Source organism: Podarcis melisellensis (genome assembly GCF_964234715.1).
Source record: "Podarcis melisellensis genome assembly, chromosome: 11".
Classification (NCBI taxonomy): Eukaryota; Metazoa; Chordata; class Lepidosauria; order Squamata; family Lacertidae; genus Podarcis; species Podarcis melisellensis.
This window is the reverse complement of record NC_138543.1, coordinates 45,236,420-45,256,880: the sequence shown is the minus strand read 5'-3', so window position 1 is coordinate 45,256,880 and position 20,461 is coordinate 45,236,420. Positions and strand designations below refer to the sequence as shown.

At 43.1% G+C, this 20,461-nt stretch overlaps 1 protein-coding gene across 1 annotated transcript; it reads right to left on the bottom strand.

The window, feature by feature from the left end:
- Nucleotides 1-3,856: 3,856 nt before the first annotated feature.
- Nucleotides 3,857-19,963, bottom strand: C9 (complement C9). The gene is made up of 12 exons (XM_081929781.1): nucleotides 19,812-19,963; nucleotides 19,101-19,191; nucleotides 17,371-17,515; nucleotides 16,390-16,537; nucleotides 15,673-15,811; nucleotides 12,935-13,159; nucleotides 10,022-10,262; nucleotides 8,947-9,072; nucleotides 8,015-8,196; nucleotides 6,597-6,825; nucleotides 5,282-5,470; nucleotides 3,857-3,986 (listed from the first exon to the last, which is right to left on the bottom strand). Exons 1-11 carry the CDS (start codon nucleotides 19,886-19,888, stop codon nucleotides 5,304-5,306), a joined length of 1,770 nt encoding a protein of 589 aa, XP_081785907.1. The 5' UTR covers nucleotides 19,889-19,963; the 3' UTR covers nucleotides 3,857-3,986; nucleotides 5,282-5,303.
- Between the last annotated feature and the right edge of the window lie 498 nt (nucleotides 19,964-20,461).

Sequence of the window (20,461 nt, the reverse complement as noted above, 5' to 3'; positions counted from 1 at the left end):
GTCCATAGTATCCTGATGGAGGAATGGGTGGATCTGTTAATTTTGGTTTCTCCCAGCTTCCCACCCTAACCTTAAGTTAATTCTCTACATTTCTACATCAGTCTGTGCATGTGTTGTTTTTTAAGTGATCATGAAAATTTATAAGCATTTTGCTGAACCAGAGCTTCTTGTTGAAGGCAGCTCCCCTTTCTCCTCCCTCTTCCTCCCCAGACCACAAATGCATCTCAGATACCTTCCCTTCTTCTTTCTACAAGCTTCTGCTTTCCCAATTTAGCTGTTCTAACATCTCCCCAGCCCCATTTTTCCAGTGGGTTCTTACTAAGCTATGGGTTAGAAGATCTAGGTAGAGGGGCTCAAAACCTTGGAAGATGGCAAATCAGTTTTATTTCCAGGGCTTGACACACTTTCATTTAGTCCCGTTTATTCATTAATCTACACTTTAAAAAAATGCACACAAATCTTTGCTCTCAAAAATATGCAGTTCTTAGATGCATTTCTAGATGCACACAGACTTTAAATGTATTCTGGTGTTTCTTTTGAGCTGAAGACTGGTGTCAAAACATTCAGAAAGTGTGACAGCTGAAGTCTAGACCCACATGTTAGTCTGGGAGGTTTGGATCAGAACATTTCTTATCAGAATTCACAAGATCACATTCCTCAAGTGTTCCTCTCTCTCTCTTTGACACCTGCCACGAGTGCACTGACTATGGAGCAAAAATCTCACAATGCATTGCACAAAGTTTAACACTATGCACATCGCTGTGATGCATTTATTTGTTGTCTGAAGGTTCTATGGGGGAATAGCTGGGGGGAATAGATGGGGGCACATCTTTCCATTGAGGAATGTGTGGTGACTCTGAAAGATGGGAAAAGCTTATCTTATGGGACAGGGTCTATGTTCCTTAAGCAATTGCTAGTCCTAGGGCAGGAAAAGATCTGCAACATATATATAATCAACACAGCTTTGCAAATAACACAATTTTCAATGGCAGGTGGGATTGCCAAAATCTTTTTTTCTGGATGCATGTACCTTCCACCTTCTCTTTTTTTTGGCCAAGTGTGTAAAGTTGAATGTGCAGAAGTTAAATGTGTTGCTAGTTACCTGTAATCGAATCAAATTAGATAAAGAGAGTTAATTTTTTTTTTAGTGCCAGCCCCCTGTTTTTGGAGCACTCTTCCCACAGAATGGCACCTGATTTGACAAATTTCTTTGCCAATCAAATACATTTTCATTTTTCCTGGCATTTGGACATTAATGTGATTTTGAAGCAATTTTGATTGTATCTGGTGGCTCATGTTGCAAATGGAAAAGACATTTTTTAAAACCGGTAATAGATTACTTCGGATAAACCCCTTTAATGTTTGTTATTGTCTGCATTGATGTATTTGGAGTCACTTTGAGACGCTTTTTGTAAAAAGCAATAAACTGAAAGAAGTACAACTTTTGCCTGGTCACTTGCAGGCAAAACTCATTTGCCTCAGATACTTAAAGCAGTGTTTAATACAAAGTGAGGCTGGGGGACCTGGGCTCCCTGACAGTTCTTAAGAAAGTATATGTGCAAACAAGTGTTATTTCTGAATTCTTCAAATAAATATTACAAAGAACAAACAGCTAAACATGGGAGGATAATAAAATCTCCGATATCCAGTTTGATGTCCCAAACCTGCTCCTGAATACCCTAAGCTTGGGTTGTAGATAACGTAGTATTTGGCGGAAACCGAATTGCAGCAGAAAGGAAACAGCACTCATTGTGATGAATACATATCACAATGAAAATCGCTGCCATCTTACATCCCTTCTCACTATAAGGCAGCTGCCTATGTTTGCATTTGTGCACCATCTGTAAAAATTTGCAAATCAGGCAGATTTTTAAAAATCCTTAAGTCTTCTGTGGGATTCTCTTTTCCAATGGAAGCCATATTTGCCCAGCACCACCTCTGGAACTCTGGAAAGTTGGAAGTCGGCAACAAAACAAACAAAACCCTGTCAATGTTGTGTGTTTTTTTCATAGGCAGCCAACTTTTAATTTAAATTCTAACTCTGCAAAGTCATTCAACACACTGACTCGTCCTAAGAGACCCACACCCTCACAAGTGTATTTGAAAAACAAAGTGCTACTTTGTTAAGAGAAAGAAGATGCCAGATTTTTAATCCCAGCTGGACAGTACTTCTGGTCACTAAGGCTTTTTTAAGGAAACAAAAGCCAAATAAAATAAGAAAGACATTCAACAAGCATGTCAGTGAGTGTGACTCATGTCCAACGTTTGATGTAGATGATGCTACAGTCTTCTTACTGAATGGGTTGCTTCCCCACCCTACTCCCCCCTCCCCAGTTTGCCCAATGTCAGCATTGTTCAGCTAAGCTGAACAATTCACAAACCCATTACTGTTAAATAACTTTGCAAATTTCAGTGGGATTTTTCAGGGACTTCATTGGTGGGAATGGTGTTTTAATGAGCTGCCGTCTGTATGGCACCAGGAAGTGGGCAGAAAACATCTTCCACGCTGGCAAAATGCCTGCCTAAACTTAGCGATGGGAAAAAACACAGAAGTTGGATAAAAACGAAGCAACTGAAAGTTGGCTTTTGCTATGTTAAAGCAGGGATAGTTAAGCTGTTGCCCTTCAAGAGGCTGCTGGACTCCAGCTCCCATCACCTGCAGTCACCATGGCCAATGGTCAAGGGTGATGGGAGTTGTGGTCCATCAACATCGGAAGAGCCACAGGTTCTCTGTTCCTCTCTGACCTAAAACTTCTCTCCCAAACATCCTCCATTGCAATTTCTCAGGCAGGCTGAGAGGTTCTTTCCCTGTTTGTAGATTCTTATTTCCTCTTCCTCCCAACAATGAACCATTTCAAAGGCCCAACTAGATAGCATCTGATATACCAATAGCAAATTTGTTCTTTGAGTGCCTGTCCTTATATGGCAAAAAAAGGTGCTGCTCAGACAAGAGAGGGAGGCAACAGAAGGGTTGAAAGAACCCCAAAGTTTGCAGAAGTTTGAGGAAGAAAACACTTCACTTGCAGGCACACTTGGTTGGGACACGAGGTAGGACTTCTCTACTGCAGCACTCAGGTTATAGGACTCCCTCTCTAAAGAGCAGGAGTGGGGAACAGGACCGGGAAAGCAATGTAGCCCCTACAGAACGCTCAGTCCGGCCCATGGAACTCTCCTGCTTTGTACCTCAGTGTTTTTGCCTTGCTGGAATGTGTCCTTGCACTCTGGTAATGTCTCTTGCTTGGGCTGATGGAAGATAGAAAGGGGTGTGCGAGAGAGCACCAAAAAGGTAAAACTGGCATTTATTGCTGCACTTGTTTTTCCTTCTGACCACTCTCACCACTAGTATGTGGCCCTCAAGAGGTGTCCAGGAAAGGAATGTGGCCCTCAATTTGGAAAAGCTTCCCTACCCCTACTAAAGAGGTTTGTCAGGCTTCCCTCCTTTTAAACGAGCTGTTCAGACTTCCACCTAGTATTTAGTCAGCGAAAAAGAATAGTAATAACAATTAAATCCATGGTCTCTCCTTGGTGATTATGCTTCACTGTTTTATTCTGTTCTCAGTTTTATTGTATTTTCATTGGTTTCTGTTGTATTACTTTTTTGCTTGGATGAGAACTGTTTGAGGGGCCCCAAAAGTAGAATATAAATGATTTTACAAATGTATCAAAGCCCTGCACTGAGCAACTTGGAGCAAATTTAATACAAAAGTGTCAGCAATAAATAATACAAATGTATTGTGCTGAGCCAGTCATCAGCTGAAATTTATTTTCAACTCTTTAAAGAAAGAAAGAAAGAAAGAAAGAAAGAAAGAAAGAAAGAAAGGAAGGAAGGAAGGAAGGAAGGAAGGAAGGAAGGAAGGAAGGAAGGAAAACAAATTAACACCAGGTTCCAAGGTTTTCTGGCTTATCTTTCAAATCTGTTTGGCAGCTTGAACTTTGCTGTGGAGATCCAAGGGTCATTCCAGTTGTGTCGTGTTCCTATCAAACACCTGTGAAAAGACACACAGTCAGCTAGATCAACTAACTGGAGAATCTTCAGTGCAGGAGTGGCCGGTATAATGCACAGAGATCCCCTACGTTTGCAATGTCAAAGCAGGCTGGTGGCTTCCAGATAACTTGAGTTTGACACCATAGTCAAAATTCTACACATGTAAGTTGCTGCAAAGGTCACATCCACTCCACACATTTAAAATACATTCAGTGCACATTTAAAATACATGACTTTCCCCAAAGAACCCCCGAAACTGTAGCTTGGTACAGGTGCTGGGAATTACGGCTCCACAAAGGGAAATCTACAGTTTCCAGAATTTTGGGGAAACCATGTGTGTTGAATGTGCTTTAAATGTACGGTTTCGATGCAACCTATGTAGTCAATGGGCAAAACTTGCAAGGGCTCTTTGTGTGCAGAGTGGATGGCTCCAAAAGGGGGTGCTGTTGGCTGCCATCCCTCCCTCCTGCATGTGGTATTTTATTTTTAAAAGCCTACATTACATGATATCAGGTAAGGGGCAAGTGGCTTGGCTGAAATGGCTTTGAGAGCCAAATGGGAACGCCTGGGAGGTTTTGCTAGGGGCAGGTTTAGGGCAGTGCTACCAGTTTCTCCACAGGGACGCGGATGGCGCTGTGGGTTAAACCACAGAGCCTAGGACTTGCCGATCAGAAGGTCAGCAGTTTGAATCCCCGCGACGGGGTGAGCTCCTGTTGCTCGGTCCCAGCTCCTGCCAACCTAGGAGTTCGAAAGTACATCAAAGTGCAAGTAGATAAATAGGTACCACTGCGGCGGGAAGGTAAACGGTGTTTCCGTGCGCTGCGCTGGTTCGCCAGAAGTGGCTTAGTCAGGCTGGCCACATGACCCAGAAGCTGTACGCTGGCTCCCTCAGCCAATAAAGGGAGATGAGCGCCGCAACCCCAGAGTCGGTCACGACTGGATCTAATGGTTGGGATCCCTTTACCTTTTACTGGTTTCTCCACACTGGGCGCAGAGCTTGGCCTTGCATGGAACTCTGCTGAAATGTGAAAGACCCAAGTCTGCCCCTGGCTTCATGAGAGAGGCCTATGGGCTCAAGGTACCCCACTCATGACCTAGAAGGTAATTTGTGGTTGCCCTGTAATAACCACAATAAAAATTCAACATTGTGGTAACACAGATGTTCTGTCAACACAAGCATTTCTGCTTGCCCAGTGGAACAATCTTCTCCTCTTGCATACTGATCTGGGGGATTTTCCTGCCCCACCCAAGTTGGACTTCTATTTATTACACCCACTAAGTACCGTAACTACAAACCTGCTTTGCGTCTTCTACACCATTATTTAATGTCAGCAGCACAGTAGCCTGATTCCGAGTCAGCTCCTGCGCAGTCCTTGCCCCCATGAACCTCAGGATTATTACACAGCCTTCTCCGAGTGCGTTCTCCTTGCACACAAGCCGACCAGGTAGACCAGCAGCTCCAGCCCCCATCGGTGCCAGTTGCGACTGAATTAAAGATTGGAGTGGAAAATATTTTGAGTCTTAACATCAAAACAATAAACAAACCAACTTGCATTGCAGTTACTTCGATATTGAAGTAACTGCCTTCGTGTCTGTAAGCCCAAATGGTCATTCAGCGTGCAATTTGGGATAGGGGTGTTTCTTAGGTGGATAGGGGATCTCTGCTTCCGCAGAACAGCTACAAAGCAATAGGACAGGGTGTCGTTTTAAGTGAAGGGCTGGGCAGGAGAGGAATGCTGCACCCATCCCACCACTTGCTCCTTTCCCTCACAACTCCTCCCCCAGGGCACTTTTCTACGTGACACAATGGCCAATGCCTCTGGAACCCCAACTTCTCCGCTATAATAATAATAATAATAATAATAATAATAATAATAATTTATTTATACCCTGCGCTTCCCGGTTCAAAAACCGGGCTCAGGCAGCTAACAATAAATTTAAAACACTTAATTGTAAAAGCAGCATAAAATACAGTATAAAAACATGAATAACAAATTCAAAATTCAGAAATCAATTTAGGGAAAATAAGCATTAGATAATCCCCAGAGCTAGCTGGCTGAATTGGTCCTACTTGGGCCAGCGAGGAGGCCAGGGGACCCTAGTCTCATGAGACAGAGCATTCCACCAGGTCGGAGCCATAACTGAAAAGGCCCTGGCCCTGGTGAAGGATTGTCTGGCTTCCTTAGGGCCCGGGACCTCTAAACTATGGTTGTTCATGGACCTTAAGGTCCTCTGCGGGGCATACAAGGAGAGGTGGTCCCGTAAATACGAGGGCCCTAAGCCTTGTGTCCCAACCCTTCTGCTTTCCACCAGTTTGGTAGAGTTTCTTGGTTCCAGGTTTAGAGATGTGAAGGCCCAGAGAATATCTTGGAGGAAGCTATTTTCTTCATAACGCCTGCTTTTCTGTGCAAAGGGGTTTTTGCAGGTGTATTAAACTATGCAATTCCACTACCCTGCATTTTAAGTGGCATCGTCCAGGAAAAATTCTATCACTGTTTGTATGAGCAGAAGCCTAGTACAGGGTTAGGTGGGATAATGGCTTTATCATCGCAGCTCACTTGTCCTGAATAGAATACAGAAATGAACCCTCAATTCTTGATCTATTGCTGACCTGGTGAAAAAAACTCTGTGGGTATCTGGCAGGCTTCTCCCTTGAAGTAAGGGGTGCATCCGCATTCACACCTTCCGTTCAACAGCATGACAGTGCCACCATTTTGACAGGGCTGGCATTTGCAAACACTATATTCAGCAACGTAGTCCTCCACAGCTCTGTCGAGATTCTGCTTCTTTACGGTGGAGTTGGGTATCGTCACCGGTATGAGAGTAGAAATTGGGTACGGCTGCAAAGAAATGCAAATACCTTAATCCAACTTGTTACAGCAGCGGTACTCTTTGCACAAGCACGATCAAAGCTTCTCTGACATTTGTGATAGCCTCCTCTTAGCTACTCTGAGTTCTCTACCATGTGAGGAAAGGGTGTTCTCAGGTAAAACAGAGTCTCGGACAGCAAAGTCCAATTCCTTCACAATACCCTAGCACGGAAAGTACCTAAAATTCCTTAGCTCTTATATTCAGGTGAAAATTGTGCTTACCTTGGAAACATAACACGCGCCTATTCACTCGCCATGGTTCAGCAATAAGTAAAGGTGATACATTTTAATGTATTTTTAATCTTTGTTGGAAGCCGCCCAGACTGGCTGGGGAAACCCAGCCAGATGGATGGGGTACAAATAATAAATTACTATTATTATTATTATTTCCACCTGCCTTGCCCCACCCTCTGGCCCTGGGTCTCCTTATAAGGAAGCTGTTCCTGGAGGAATAACTGTGAGGGGAGAGACTCCACCAGGCAAGGCCTCTTTCCACCTGCCTTGCCCCACCCTCCAATCTCTGCTTCTCATTTTGTATTATATTATGTTGTGCACTGTGGTTTGCTGTTGTTTTATTGATTGGAGTTTAGAAATTACTTATTGTAACTGTAGAGTGGATTTCTGTTTAATTTTGAAATGCTGATATTTAATATTATTCTATATTGTTTTAATGAATGCTGAATGTTATTTTATTTGCTTATTGTATATTGTATTATGCATATTGTCTTATTTATATGATGTTAGCCGCTCTGAGCCTGGCTTTGGCTCGGGAGAGTGGAATACAAATAAATTTTATTATTATTATTATTTCAAGGGGGCAGCATTTACAGCAGGGGTGACTGATATTTTGGCCTAAGGACCTTAGCCGCTCTTGGCCAACCGTCTGAAGATGCGCATGCCAGTGGTGCTTGTGGTCAAAAGCAGATGTTGCCACACACACACTTTTACTTGTGCACCCAGCACATTGCACACAAACCAAGGCACTTGGTCACCAACTGCAGCAGAGTCAAGATGAGGAGGAATGGCGTTTATTACCCCTCCCTGCTCATAAAATAATAGATCTGAGGAGAAGGGAAGGGCGATGCGCATCCAGGGATGAGCCATGTCTGCTCTCCCACATACCAATATGCGCATCAGTTTAGGAGGAAAACCCTCTTACTTCGTATTGTATCACTGTGGGAGCATCAGGGAGGGTCGCTGCCCACTGGACATAGTCTTCCACATCAACGACGCTGTGACCTCGCGACAGCTTTTCCTTCAGCCTAACCAGAACTTCAGTCTTCCCTCCATGAACGAGAGATATCACATTGTGGATAATTCCGTTGCTATTGGTGTTGTCCTCTGCAGAGGAAAGAAACAGGACAAGGATGGACCAAGGTCCCTCGGGATGTTGTCTCACCATCATTCTGACTTTCTTATGCAGACAAACATCTGGAAGGGCCCAGAACAGCAAAAAAATCCCCCCCCCCTTTTTGCCAAATTCATGACAACATATGTACTGTGGGACACTCAAATCTGTGCTACTGTGCAATCTCCTTTTTAAAATGTCTTTTTTTTAAAAAAAATGTATTTGATTAAATTTCCACAAATTTCACATTGTTTCACTACATTATAAATTTTTATTTGGTTTTATTGACTTCCCATCCCATTTTCCATGGTGTTGTTTTTTTCTATTCCACTCCTTTGCTGCGCCCTTTTATATCATAACCATAATGCAATAAATAGTTCAAATCCTGCTCGTGAATTCATCATATTATATTATTTCTTTAAATAATCCAAAAAAGGCTTCCATTGTTCCATAAAACAGTCATTGTTAAGTTCTCTTATTTTAGCTGTTAACTTTGCTGATTCAGCATAGTCCATCACTTTACTTACTCATCTTTTAAATTTCTTTTGGAATGGATGATGTCAAGATAAATGAGTGTTGAAAGTGCACCTCCTTGCCACAGGGCCACCTTTGCAACAGGGGCACATTTGCCACCATCATTGCCAGCTTGGACATGAAATTTTCAGAAGTGGGTGTCCCCAAATATATAGTCCCCTTTTTTGTGTATTTTGAACATAAACCTTTAAATATATAGATATATTTACCATTTCTAATCTTACTACTTTTGCAGTCTTTCCCTTTGTTGGTATGCTTGACGTCAAATGTGCCAGCTGTTAAACCAAAATCTGTATTGTAACCCAGGCAAGCTTTTATGTCTTCAACGGTGACTCCTGCAAACAGAGTTAAAAACAGACATTCAATAAAAGATGGAAGGAGGGAAAGGCTCATTAACAAATTTCTTGAACCATTAAATTATATTTGGAAAGGCAATCAAGTTGTACTCATAAGAAAAAGCAGCAAAGACCTTTTCGTTTTCATTTATGGGTGATATCCAGTCATGTCATAATGACTAAAGGTAAAGGTAAAGGGACCCCTGACCATTAGGTCCAGTTGTGGCCAACTCTGGGGTTGCGGTGCTCATGTCGCTTTATTGACTGAGGGAGCCGGCGTACAGCTTCCGGGTCATGTGGCCAGCATGACTAAGCCGCTTCTGGTGAACCAGAGCAGCACACGGAAACGCCATTTACCTTCCTGCCGGAGCGGTACCTATTTATCTACTTGCACTTTGACGTGCTTTCGAACTGCTAGGTTGGCAGGAGCTGGGGCAGAGCAACGGGAGCTCACCCCATCGCGGGGATTCGAACCGCCAACCTTCTGATTGGCAAGCCCTAGGCTCTGTGGTTTAACCCACAGCGCCACCCGCGTCCCTGTCATAATGACTAATGCCACATTTTTTATGTTTTTCTCTCCTCCTGTCTTTATATTACATTAGTCACAATTTTGCAATTAAGGACTAGTCTAATATAAGAGTTTTCAGCTCTTGTGATGGAAATTCCAGCTTTGCTAATACATCAAAGGTAACACCAGCTGATTGGTTTGCTGGTTTCTCTACAAGAAGTGACATTGCTTTAGGCTGCACAAACAGACCAATGATCACTTATCGGTTTTGGATTATTCCTTTTGTGATAGTTTATTGCCATAGATATTGGTTATGTCAAAGTATGTTTGCTAGTTTGTTTGGTTTTTTTGTCCATAGTTCAGTATTATTATCAGATAGGGTAGCACCCAGCCTGAATTGGATCGGAGTATAGCCTCTGAAATTAATGAAACAGTTCCTACCTTCACTTCTCATTGTTTGGTTGTCCAGTACATACAGTAGTTCATATTTCCCACCAACCGTTCCCTTCTGTGCAAAATGAGTTCCGTGCATTTCCAAAAATTTAAAATATTCTCCCTTGTCATATGCACTGGGCAGATATTTTACATCTTCAAGAAATGTGTCGGTCAGGCGGACGTCACGCCTTCGCATTTGAAAGGTTCCCAGTTCGATGTTTCCTTTCACGTGAAAAAATATTTGATGCTGTAATGCAGAACGATGGGGTTAACCGTCTGACATTGGGAAAACGAGAGGACCAGATGTTCTCCCATCTCTAGGGTGACAATGTGTCCGACATTATGGAGGGAAGTCTTCCGTTTGATGACACCCTCCCTTTGGAAAGGATTTCAAGCACTATTGTTCCGCAAGTGGGTTAACTTGTTGGGGGCTTGACTCCTTGTCAAAATTAAAACCTGCAGTGCTCAATAAGGGTAGTGCCAGGGAACTGCCATCGAAGAGTCAGGTGGTGGAAGGGCTCAAGGAGGCTAGGAGAGCCTTGGATGCGGAGGAAGGAACCAGTAGGGGGAGAGGGAGAGTTCCTGCAGAAACTCCATCAGAGGAAGGGCTCCAAGATGTTTCCAGTGAGAATAGCGGGGAGGGCTCAGGACCTCCGCTGGGGACGCCCACTCCACGGAGGAAACTGTCACGCAGAGAATCTAGAAGAAGAGTCTCCGTCAAGGAACTCTTATGTTGGAGTAAATTCCGGAAACGCCCACTGACGGATTCTGCCAGCGATTGAGGTAGCCACGCATCCATGGCTCCTCGGACTGGGAAAGTTTAGGAACTGATGGTAAAGCTTGGAGGCTTTAAACGCTTACGCACAAGCAGCCCCCTTTCCCCATCACAGGTAGCATGTTAGAATGCTGCCCCAGAAGTCACATCTACCAACCATCCCTCTTCGACTTTCCTCTTTAAAGCAGAATGGTTGAAGCTTCTACTGCCTCCCCATATAAACTGACCTGGGCCCTGCAATCACCATCAGAGGCCCTTCTTCATGTGCCTCCTCTGTGAGAGGTCCAGAGCACAGCAACACGAGAGCAGGCCTTTTCTGTGGTGGCTTCCCACTTGTGGAATGTTCTCCCCAGGGAGGCTTACCTGGTGCCTTCTTGACATATCTTTAGGTGCCAAGTGAAAACGTTCCTTTTTCCCCAGGCCTTTGGCCAATTAAATAAACTATGGTCCTTTAAACTATGCGTATATGGCATGGGTAGGCAAACTAAGACCTGGGGGCCAGATCCAGCCCAATTGCCTTCTCAATCCAGCCCATGGACAGTCCAGGAATCACTGTGTTTTCACATGAGTACAATGTTTCCTTTTATTTAAAATGCATCTCTGGGTAATTCTCTGGGGCATAGGAATTCGTTCATTTTTTTCCTTTAAAATATAGTCCGGCCCCCCACCCTGGTATGGGTTATTGTTTTCATGTCTTATTATGGTTTGTATTTTTATATTGTAAATCACCCTGTGATCTTTGGATGAAGGGTTTTATAGAAATTAAATATTGCCTGGTGAAGCTTCACCGGTGAATTCCCACCTGCTTTACAGTTATCAAAGGCCCAAAGTGGCAGGGAATTTGTTTTCATTAGACAATTTTGCTGAGGTTGATGGAAACCTCCACAGCTTTCACATTATTCCTCATTCAAGATTCATTGGTATATATACAAACACGCTTCTGGAAAGGGCTCCAAACATATTCCTAAGCATCAGGGTGGAAGGGACGGTCTTACACTCCCCAAAACAAAACTTAGTTTCAATGGACCCCCTCAACTAGGGGATTAGGAACCACGTGGACTGACTCAAAAAACTCTGCATACATATCCAAGGAGGATGAAACAAAAATGAATGTGGAAACAGCTCACCCCTTGAAACCTTTTTGGGCCCCTCAAACTATTAGGGGAGATTAGCAGCCACACCATAGGTTGGAGGGACTTGGAACCTACTGAAATACTAACTTGAATAAAATATTGGGAGAGCCCAGGCAAGCCCTGTGCACATAATTGATGACAAGATGCAGTGCATTTGAATGGCAGTGCCCATCAACTTTGGGGGTGCCCAGCCCCCTCAAATATTTTAATGGAGGAGCTTGAAGGAACCTCGGCTCTGAGGAGTTGTCTCCTATGAAACCTACTCTCTCTGATCGGGAGGAATGAGATAGTAAAGTAAATAGGTCACACAATAACCTAAAACAATTTTTTTTAAAAAAAGAATATTAATTTTATATAAAAGTTTAATATAAAATCTGTATTAAAAAGCAGGAAAAGGGGCAAGGCCACCAGTACCATTTTAATGGTAAAATGTAGGTACTATATTCTACCCAGCTCTGTTTCCTGGGACTTTTTAAGCTAGGGATAGATCTGTGGTCAGTTTCACATGTATCCCTTCAAAAAAACCTGTTGATTTCATCTATATTTTGATTGTTTCATTGTGTCTCCTTTTTAAAGAAAGTCTGTTTTTATTGCTTTTTGAATAAATATTTTATACTGTTAAGGAAAACACGCAGAAACGTATCTTAAGCCGTATACAGTGGTACCACAGTTTTCGAACGTCTCAGTTGACGAACATTTCGGTTTTCAAATGCCATAAACCTGGAAGTAAATGCTTCAGTTTTCGAACATGCCTCGGAAGTCGAACATGCCATGTGGCTTCCGCTGAGTGCAAGATCCTGAGGCCTAGCTGTCGGTTATTGAGATTTCGGTTTTCGAACATTTCGGAACGGTCTTCCGGAATGGATTACATTCAAAAACTGAGGTACCACTGTACAAGTTTTGCTAAATAAATAAATAAAACACTCCTAACAGCTAATATCAAGTCCCCCAAATAACACAGAAGGGCTCTCCATTTTGGGTTTGTTTGTTTGTTTGTTTAGGATAGCTTACCTTTCCTTTAGAATCCTTTAAGAATTTATGTAGAGTTTCATTGGAGGATGAATCTGTGTTCGTGCTCAAACTGAAGCCGACGGATGTGGCATTTTCTACCTCTGTAGGCGTCAATTTGAGAGAAAAGCTAGAGTGAGCAGACCTATGCCTTTCGCTGAACATTTCCTTTACTGCCGACACCTGGTCCTCGTAGACTTCATTTCTAAATCTTTTGTCTCCTTTTGTCTTAGAAAGAGAAAAAAAATATATAGCAGGCAATTTAGTAGGCAATCTGCCTGGAATATATGCAGCCCAATGGAAGGAATGGTTTTCACTCTCTGTTATAACATTGGAAATTTAGAGCCAATAATTGAAAATGTACAGCAGCAGATTCAGGACAGAGAGAAAAGCGCATTAATTAAAATAAAGTGCATTCATTTGTTCATTTTGTCCCCACATTTCCTCTGAAAGTTCTATCATCTATCTATCTATCTATCTATCTATCATCTATCTATCTATCTATCTATCTATCTATCTATCTATCTATCTATCATCTATCTATCTATCTATCTATCTATCTATCTATCATCTATCTATCTATCTATCTATCTATCTATCTATCTATCTATCTATCTATCATCTATCTATCATCTATCTATCATCTATCTCTAATCTAACTATACCTATCTATCTATATTATTTCACACCAACTTTATTGCTTATTTGTTATTCTTATTAATTTATTAATAGCTTTCTAAACCACTCTCTCAAGGCAGTTTGCACATAGAATAGTTAAAAACAGTTTAAAACACACTGAAAAGCCAAATACATTTAAAACGAGGCTTAAACCCTAACAATTGGACACTTGTTGTAATGACCCATTTATCTGCCTGCAAAAGCAAATATAAGCAAAGGCCAGCATATTCCCAAAGTAAAAACAAAAACATAGAAGATCCAAAACAAAACAGGGGGGAAAGATGGGGCAGAGTGGGGGAGAACTGATAAATAAACAAATAAACAATTCCTGCCACCGACAAGTTAAAAACATGAGTTATCAGTCTGTACGAGTTTTAATAAAATATTTAAAACTAAAATATATCTGTAGAATCATGGGCATCCCCCCAGTGGTGGGAATAATAGGTTGGTTGCCCTCAGATCAGCCATAACCCCCTAGATTCCAGCATCTGTAATACCTGAGATATAATACAAAATGTGCAGATGCTATTCTCAATTGTTTTGTGAGAAATTAGCCTCCTTCAGTGCTTTACCTTTTAGCCATAGCAATGACTGACGTCTAGCTCATTGGACCAAAAGAAGACGAGAGCGAAACACCCATTGTCTACAACTTTTTGATTCGCTTTTAAGCCTTTTGTGCTGCTTTTCTGTTCTGGAGAAGCCTCACAGAAAACAATACACCTATCCAGAGCTTTAGTATCCAGATCTTTTGTTCCCCTTCCTTCCCTCCCCCTCCCCATTTTGTGAGGATTGCCCGCTCTGGAATCCCACAGCTGGTTCTCCCCTGGTCTCCTCACTGGCAAGTAGGACTAATTTAGCCAGCTAGCCCTGGTGATCATGTAACGTTTATTGGATGGATCTCCCCCCTAAATTGATTTTTGATTTTATTGTTATTTACGCTTTATACCGTATTTTATCCTGTTTTTTTGGTAGCATCAATTAAGTGTTTTAAATTTGTTCTTAGCCGTCCTGAGCCCGGTTTCTTGAACCAGGAAGGTCGGGGTATAAATAAAAAATTATGATTATCATTATTAGTGTGGCAGTGATTGGAGATTAGGGTATCAACTCAAAACACAAAAGAATTAATGATGTTTGGAGGTCTCATTTCATGTGAAAGCGACCCTTCAGAGTTTGTAAACCATTTTGATACCGTTGCAGAGTTGTGTGTGCAAGAGTGTGGTTATCACAGCCTTAAAAGGTAAAGGTAAAGGGACCCCTGGCCATTAGGTCCAGTCGTGACCGACTCTGGGGTTGCGGCGCTCATCGCACTTTATTGGCCAAGGGAGCCGGCATACAGCTTCTGGGTCATGTGGCCAGCATGACTAAGCCGCTTCTGGCGAACCAGAGCAGTGCACGGAAATGCCGTTTACCTTCCTGTCGGAGTGGTACCTATTTATCTATTTGCACTTTGACATGCTTTTGAACTGCTAGGTTGGCAGGAGCTGGGACCGAGCAATGGGAGCTCACCCCGTTGAGGTGATTCAAACTGCCGCCCTTCTGATCAGCAAGTCCTAGGCTCTGTGGTTTAACCCACAGTGCCACCTGCGTCCCTATCACAGCCTTAGAGCTCGGCAAATTTGTTCCCACCCCCTGGGTGTGTTGCACAGCTCTTTCCCCCAGCTGTTCACATCAGCACAGCTTTATTAGTGTCAGATTCATTTCTGTTTGTGTATGCACCAGGAGGGTGGTTGACGGGGCAGGGATGTCTTTACCTTATGCAAAGGTCTCACCCCTTTGTTTAAATTTCATTTCATTAAATGTATGTTTACCGCTTGATTATGGAAAACCTCAAAGCAGTTTACTAAAACAATAAAGCAGCAATATTATTGGTAAACAACAACAACTTTTTAAAAAATAAAAACCCTGGCCGGAAACAAATTAGCATTGCCTGTAGGACTCCAGTCAGTGTGAAGCATCAGATTGTAGCATTTTACAACAGTGTACAGGAGGCATATGCATTTTGGATAAAGCTATGCGAGCATGGAATCAAATGCACTCTCTCCACTTTGCACAAAGGGGCTTACGTCATAATTGAGCACAGCAACATTCCATGGCTTGCGATAGTATATTCCAGTATTCCCATCGCGGACTCTGTCGCAGACTCCGTTGTAAAACTCATTGTAAAACGGGCTTTCCTTCGGTTCCATGCCCAGAATGTTGACACTGTAACAACATCGCACAACAAACTAGGGTCTTCCAGGATCTTTGTCACTTAAAACCTGCTATACCATTCAAATATACAGCTGCACCTTGGTTGACAAACGCCTTGTAACTTGAATGTTTTGACTCCCAAACGCCGCAAACCCAGAAGTAACTGTTCCAGTTTGTGAACGTTCTTTGGAACCCAAATGCCTGACGCGGCTTCCAATTGGCTTCAGGAGCTTCCTGCAGCCAATCGGAAGCCGTGCCTTGGTTTCCGAACGTTTTGGAAGTCGAACAGACTTCTGGAGTGGATTCCGTTCAACTTCTGAGTTACAGCTGTAATTCATCCTTATCACAACTGAGGGCAAGCTAGCTATCATAGGGAGTGCTGGGCACGTGCCATGGCACACAGAGACCTGCCCTCTAACAGAGCAGAATGACCACGGGACTCATGAGGAACAGGCAAGGGACCTGCTGCCACTGCTCCTCATAAGCTAACACCAGAGGTAGGCATCTCAAATTGCCTAATGGTAGGGTCGGCCCTGCCAATAGATTTGCTACGTCTCCCATTATTCTCCCAATAACTTCCCAGAACTTACCCACGGCCAGCTGTTCTTCCAACCTCTGATACATCAATTATACGGTCACGACAGGGTGCACGAGGATTACCTTCACAATTGTCTTCGTCGGAGAAGTCTCCACAATCGTCTTCCGTATTACACACCAACCTTTTCTTTATACAGTGTCCTAAGTGTAGAATGAGGAACAGTATCTCTAGCTGTTAAACAGTTCTTATTGCTTTCAGTCTTTTGGCTTGAACCAAACCTAGTTGGGTTTTCCCCCAGTGCCACTGGTGGATTTTTTGACCATAAAGGAAATGGAAACCTGATTTACCCTTTCAACATTTAAAAAATTGTCACTGTGAAAATGTAGACATTAAACAAATACAACCACACACACACATGTATAATTGTCCTTTGAGGATGAAGAGTGGCATAGATGATGATGATGATGATGATATCTTGATTAGGAGTGACAACCAAAGCAGAAAAAAGGTACAATACCAATTCAAGGAACTATGAGCTAATTTTCATGTCACTTGATTCCAGAAAAAAACAAAAAACCCTATTTGTGGGAGTGAAGTGACAACATTTGGGGTGGTATACCAACATACAATTCTTTTCTGCTGTTTGCATGGGGGTGGGGATCATTTGGGGTGGATTTGCTAAAATTTGGAAAATCAATAAAAACATAGACTGTTGTGTGGCACTATGACCTCTGGTGTGAATGAAAATTAGGGCAACATTGGCCAAAAAGCCACAATTACACAACACTCTAGGGGTGAGAGGAATGTTAGAAAACAGAACAGAAGCGCTGGCATTACAATCAGGAAAACGAGCTCAACATTTCCAGGTGAAATACGCACCAGGTGAATGCGTATGAGAAGGGACTTCCGTAAGAGTATTTCTGAGAGCTGCTAAATCATGGCAAGATGGTGCCTTGTGATGGGCAACTAATGACCTCCAATATAATCCACCGTGGGAATCAGTTTCAAAGAATAATGCAAAAGAACTGCATACCATTTTCACACATGAAGTCATTGCCACAATCTGGTAGCTCTTCAGGGCAGGGGGTGTCTGGCTGGCAGAACTGTTTGTCTCCCAGAGCTTCAATACATGGCTTCCCTCCATATTGTCCGAACCTCACAACACTCCTCGAGCGATACTTTAGAAAAGAAAGGAAGAAGAATTACAGGTGCTCAAAAGGACTAGTGTGGCTGAGCAGCCAGGAAATGATGTACATTCTTTGTACATGCCAAATAACTCTGGCAGAAACTAAGCGGGAGGTTAGGGGGCAGATTATGCACAAAATTAAAGGGAGGCCTACTCATCGCATCTCCACAATGGAGTCTCCATTCTTTGGTGCTTTGATCAATAGGCATGCCTGGTTAGAAAATACCAATGACTACTTTTTCTGCAATGCTAATGCCTGAAGACATTTTGCTGCTTAAAGCAAAGGACAAGATGGAACCTTGCCCTCATATTCCACATTCAGAAGGCCACTACATTTCCGAGCACAATTCAAAGTGTTGGTGCTGACCTTTAAAGCCCTAAACAGCCTCAGCTCAGTATACCTGAAGGAGCGTCTCCACCCCTATTGTTCAGCCTGGACACTGAGGTCCAGCTCTGAGGGCCTTCTGGCAGTTCCCTCACCGCGAGAAGTGAGGTTATAGGGAACCAGGCAGAGGGCCTTCTTGGTGGTGGCGCCCGCCCTGTGGAACACCCTCCCATCAGATGTCAAGGAAATAGACAACTACCTGACTTTTAGAAGACATCTGAAGGCAGCCCTGTTTAGGGAAGCTTTTAATGTTTGATGTTTTATTGTGTTTTTAATATTCTGTTGAGAGCCGCCCAGAGTAGCAGGGGAAACCCAGCCAGATGGGTAGGGTAATAAAAAATAAAATAAAAAAACAATAAAAAACAATAAAAATAAATTATTATTATTATTATTATTACTGGACTGGGAGTTGAATTTTACTTCAACAGTGGCAAAGGGACAGTGTCCTTTGGCATACTTGAAGGCAGCAGACCAGCTCAAGGAGCACAAGGCAAACTTCCCTATCACTACCTGTCACCCAGTATTTGCTGCCTGAGGTGGCTGCCTCACCTCGCCTAACGGTAGGGCTGTAGAAACATCCAGTATGCAGACTGTTGTACACAGAAACCTTCTACAAGTATAGTGCAGTGCACCAGTAGGTGGCACTCTTTGTGCTACAATCCACCAAATATACGCTGACTACATTGCCAGATAATTTGAGGATAGGACTGGAACATTGGGTTTGGAAAAGGCGCATGCATCACAGAGTCTAACCCCTGTGTTGAGGTAAAAATATCAACAGCCCTAATAATTTGTACCTTATTGTTGCTCCAATTCGGATTATGGTTGGTACCACTAAGTTCATTATTATCCAGTGGCTCTACACAGTCAGATAACAAAACAAGCTAAACTAAAGTGTGCCATTGCTAGAGGTCTGGACAAATTCAGATTCATGGAGGATAAGGCTATCAATGGAAAGCACTAGTTGCCATTTATTCTGAATCCCAGAGGCTGGAAATTGCAGGAGGAAATTGCTGTTGTGCCGGGGTGCTGCTTGAGGGGTTTCCTGCAGGCATCTGAGTGGCCACTGTGAGAATAGGATGCCGTACTGGGTGGGCCACTGATCCTCAGGCTAATCTTACATTCTTATCCCTAAAACACATTGTTTCAAACAAAAGCCTCCTGAGCTATCAGTCACAAACCCATGACTTACTCTTTCCTTCGCACATGCATTGCACGGTCCCCATTCGCTCCAGCGGCTCAGCAAGCAATCGATGGGCCTGACGTCCACTTCTCTTCGCTCTCTTAGTATAGAACAAGAAGATGCTTTTATGCAGTACTATTCAGTAAACTAAAAATCAGAAGCAATGTTATTGGGGGAGGGGGGGAAATAAGCCCCAAAAGAGAAGAGAAAAGGGACATATATTTGCATATGCTGATTTTTATGGACACAGAAGCAAAGGCAGAAATATGTGCAGCCCATTTTGCTATAGTGGGGAAGCCTGCGACCACAAGGTGACTTGACTTGACGCCTTCTCAGTCTGCTCTCCAGGCACTCACCACTGATGGAGAACTTGCTCTTCTTTCTTATGATGCTTCTATCTTCAAAACTAGACTGGGCAGTCCAAAATGCAGGACTTTTTTTTTTCATCCCAAGAGCCATGTTCCTTCCTGGGAAACCTTACAGTGGATCTTCCTTTCATGTTTGAACTGGAAGCCACTCCCACTAAATTCATTGGTGCTGATTACAATCTAAGCATATGCAGAACTGCGGTCTCATATACTACCTTGATGCTGAAATTGGAAATCATTCAGATTCGCTAACTTCAGGCTCCAAAGAGTAATCAGAGCAAATTCTACATTTGCTGTGGGAAATGCGACACAGGTTTATTTAATTTACGTATTCATTTTAAAGTCCACTTACCTTTTCCTCCCTGGTGAGACAAAGCCATTTGCTTCTAAGATGCACAGTGCCGCTATAAGAGGCAGTAAAGTTTTCATGGTGCTGCTGTCGACTGCGACACCAAAACCGTAGCACCCAAACGGGAAGCTTTTTGTCTTTTCCTTTTTGTTATTGATTAGCAGAAAAACTAACAAAAACCCCTGCCAAAAGGAGGCAGAGCCTGCTGCTGACTTTCGGGAAGCACCCTGGAGTTTGTTGACACTGAAGAATTTGGAAAATCAGCTGGTCTGGGCATTCCCCAGGCAGAGAGAAGGGTAGAAGAGAAAGCCCAGGCACCTGCCCTTCCTTTCTCCAATTCCATGCATTACACAATAAGGCGGTAGCTCAGGGTCAGAGTGTGTGCTTTGCATACAGAGGGTCCTGGGTTCAGTTCCTGGCATCTCCAGGTAGGGCTGGGAATCCCCTGCATCCGAAAACCTGCAGACCCACTGCCTGTAAGTCAGCCTGGACAATTTGGAGCTGGGGGGAACTGATGTAAGGCAGCCCCCTACGTTCTTATGCACAAAGTGGGGGGGGGGAGAGAACAAAGCAAAGCACATCAGGAACCTCTGCAAGAATGCGGAAAAAAAGAACGCAGTAGGCACACCCAAAAACAAGTTAGACCACTTAAC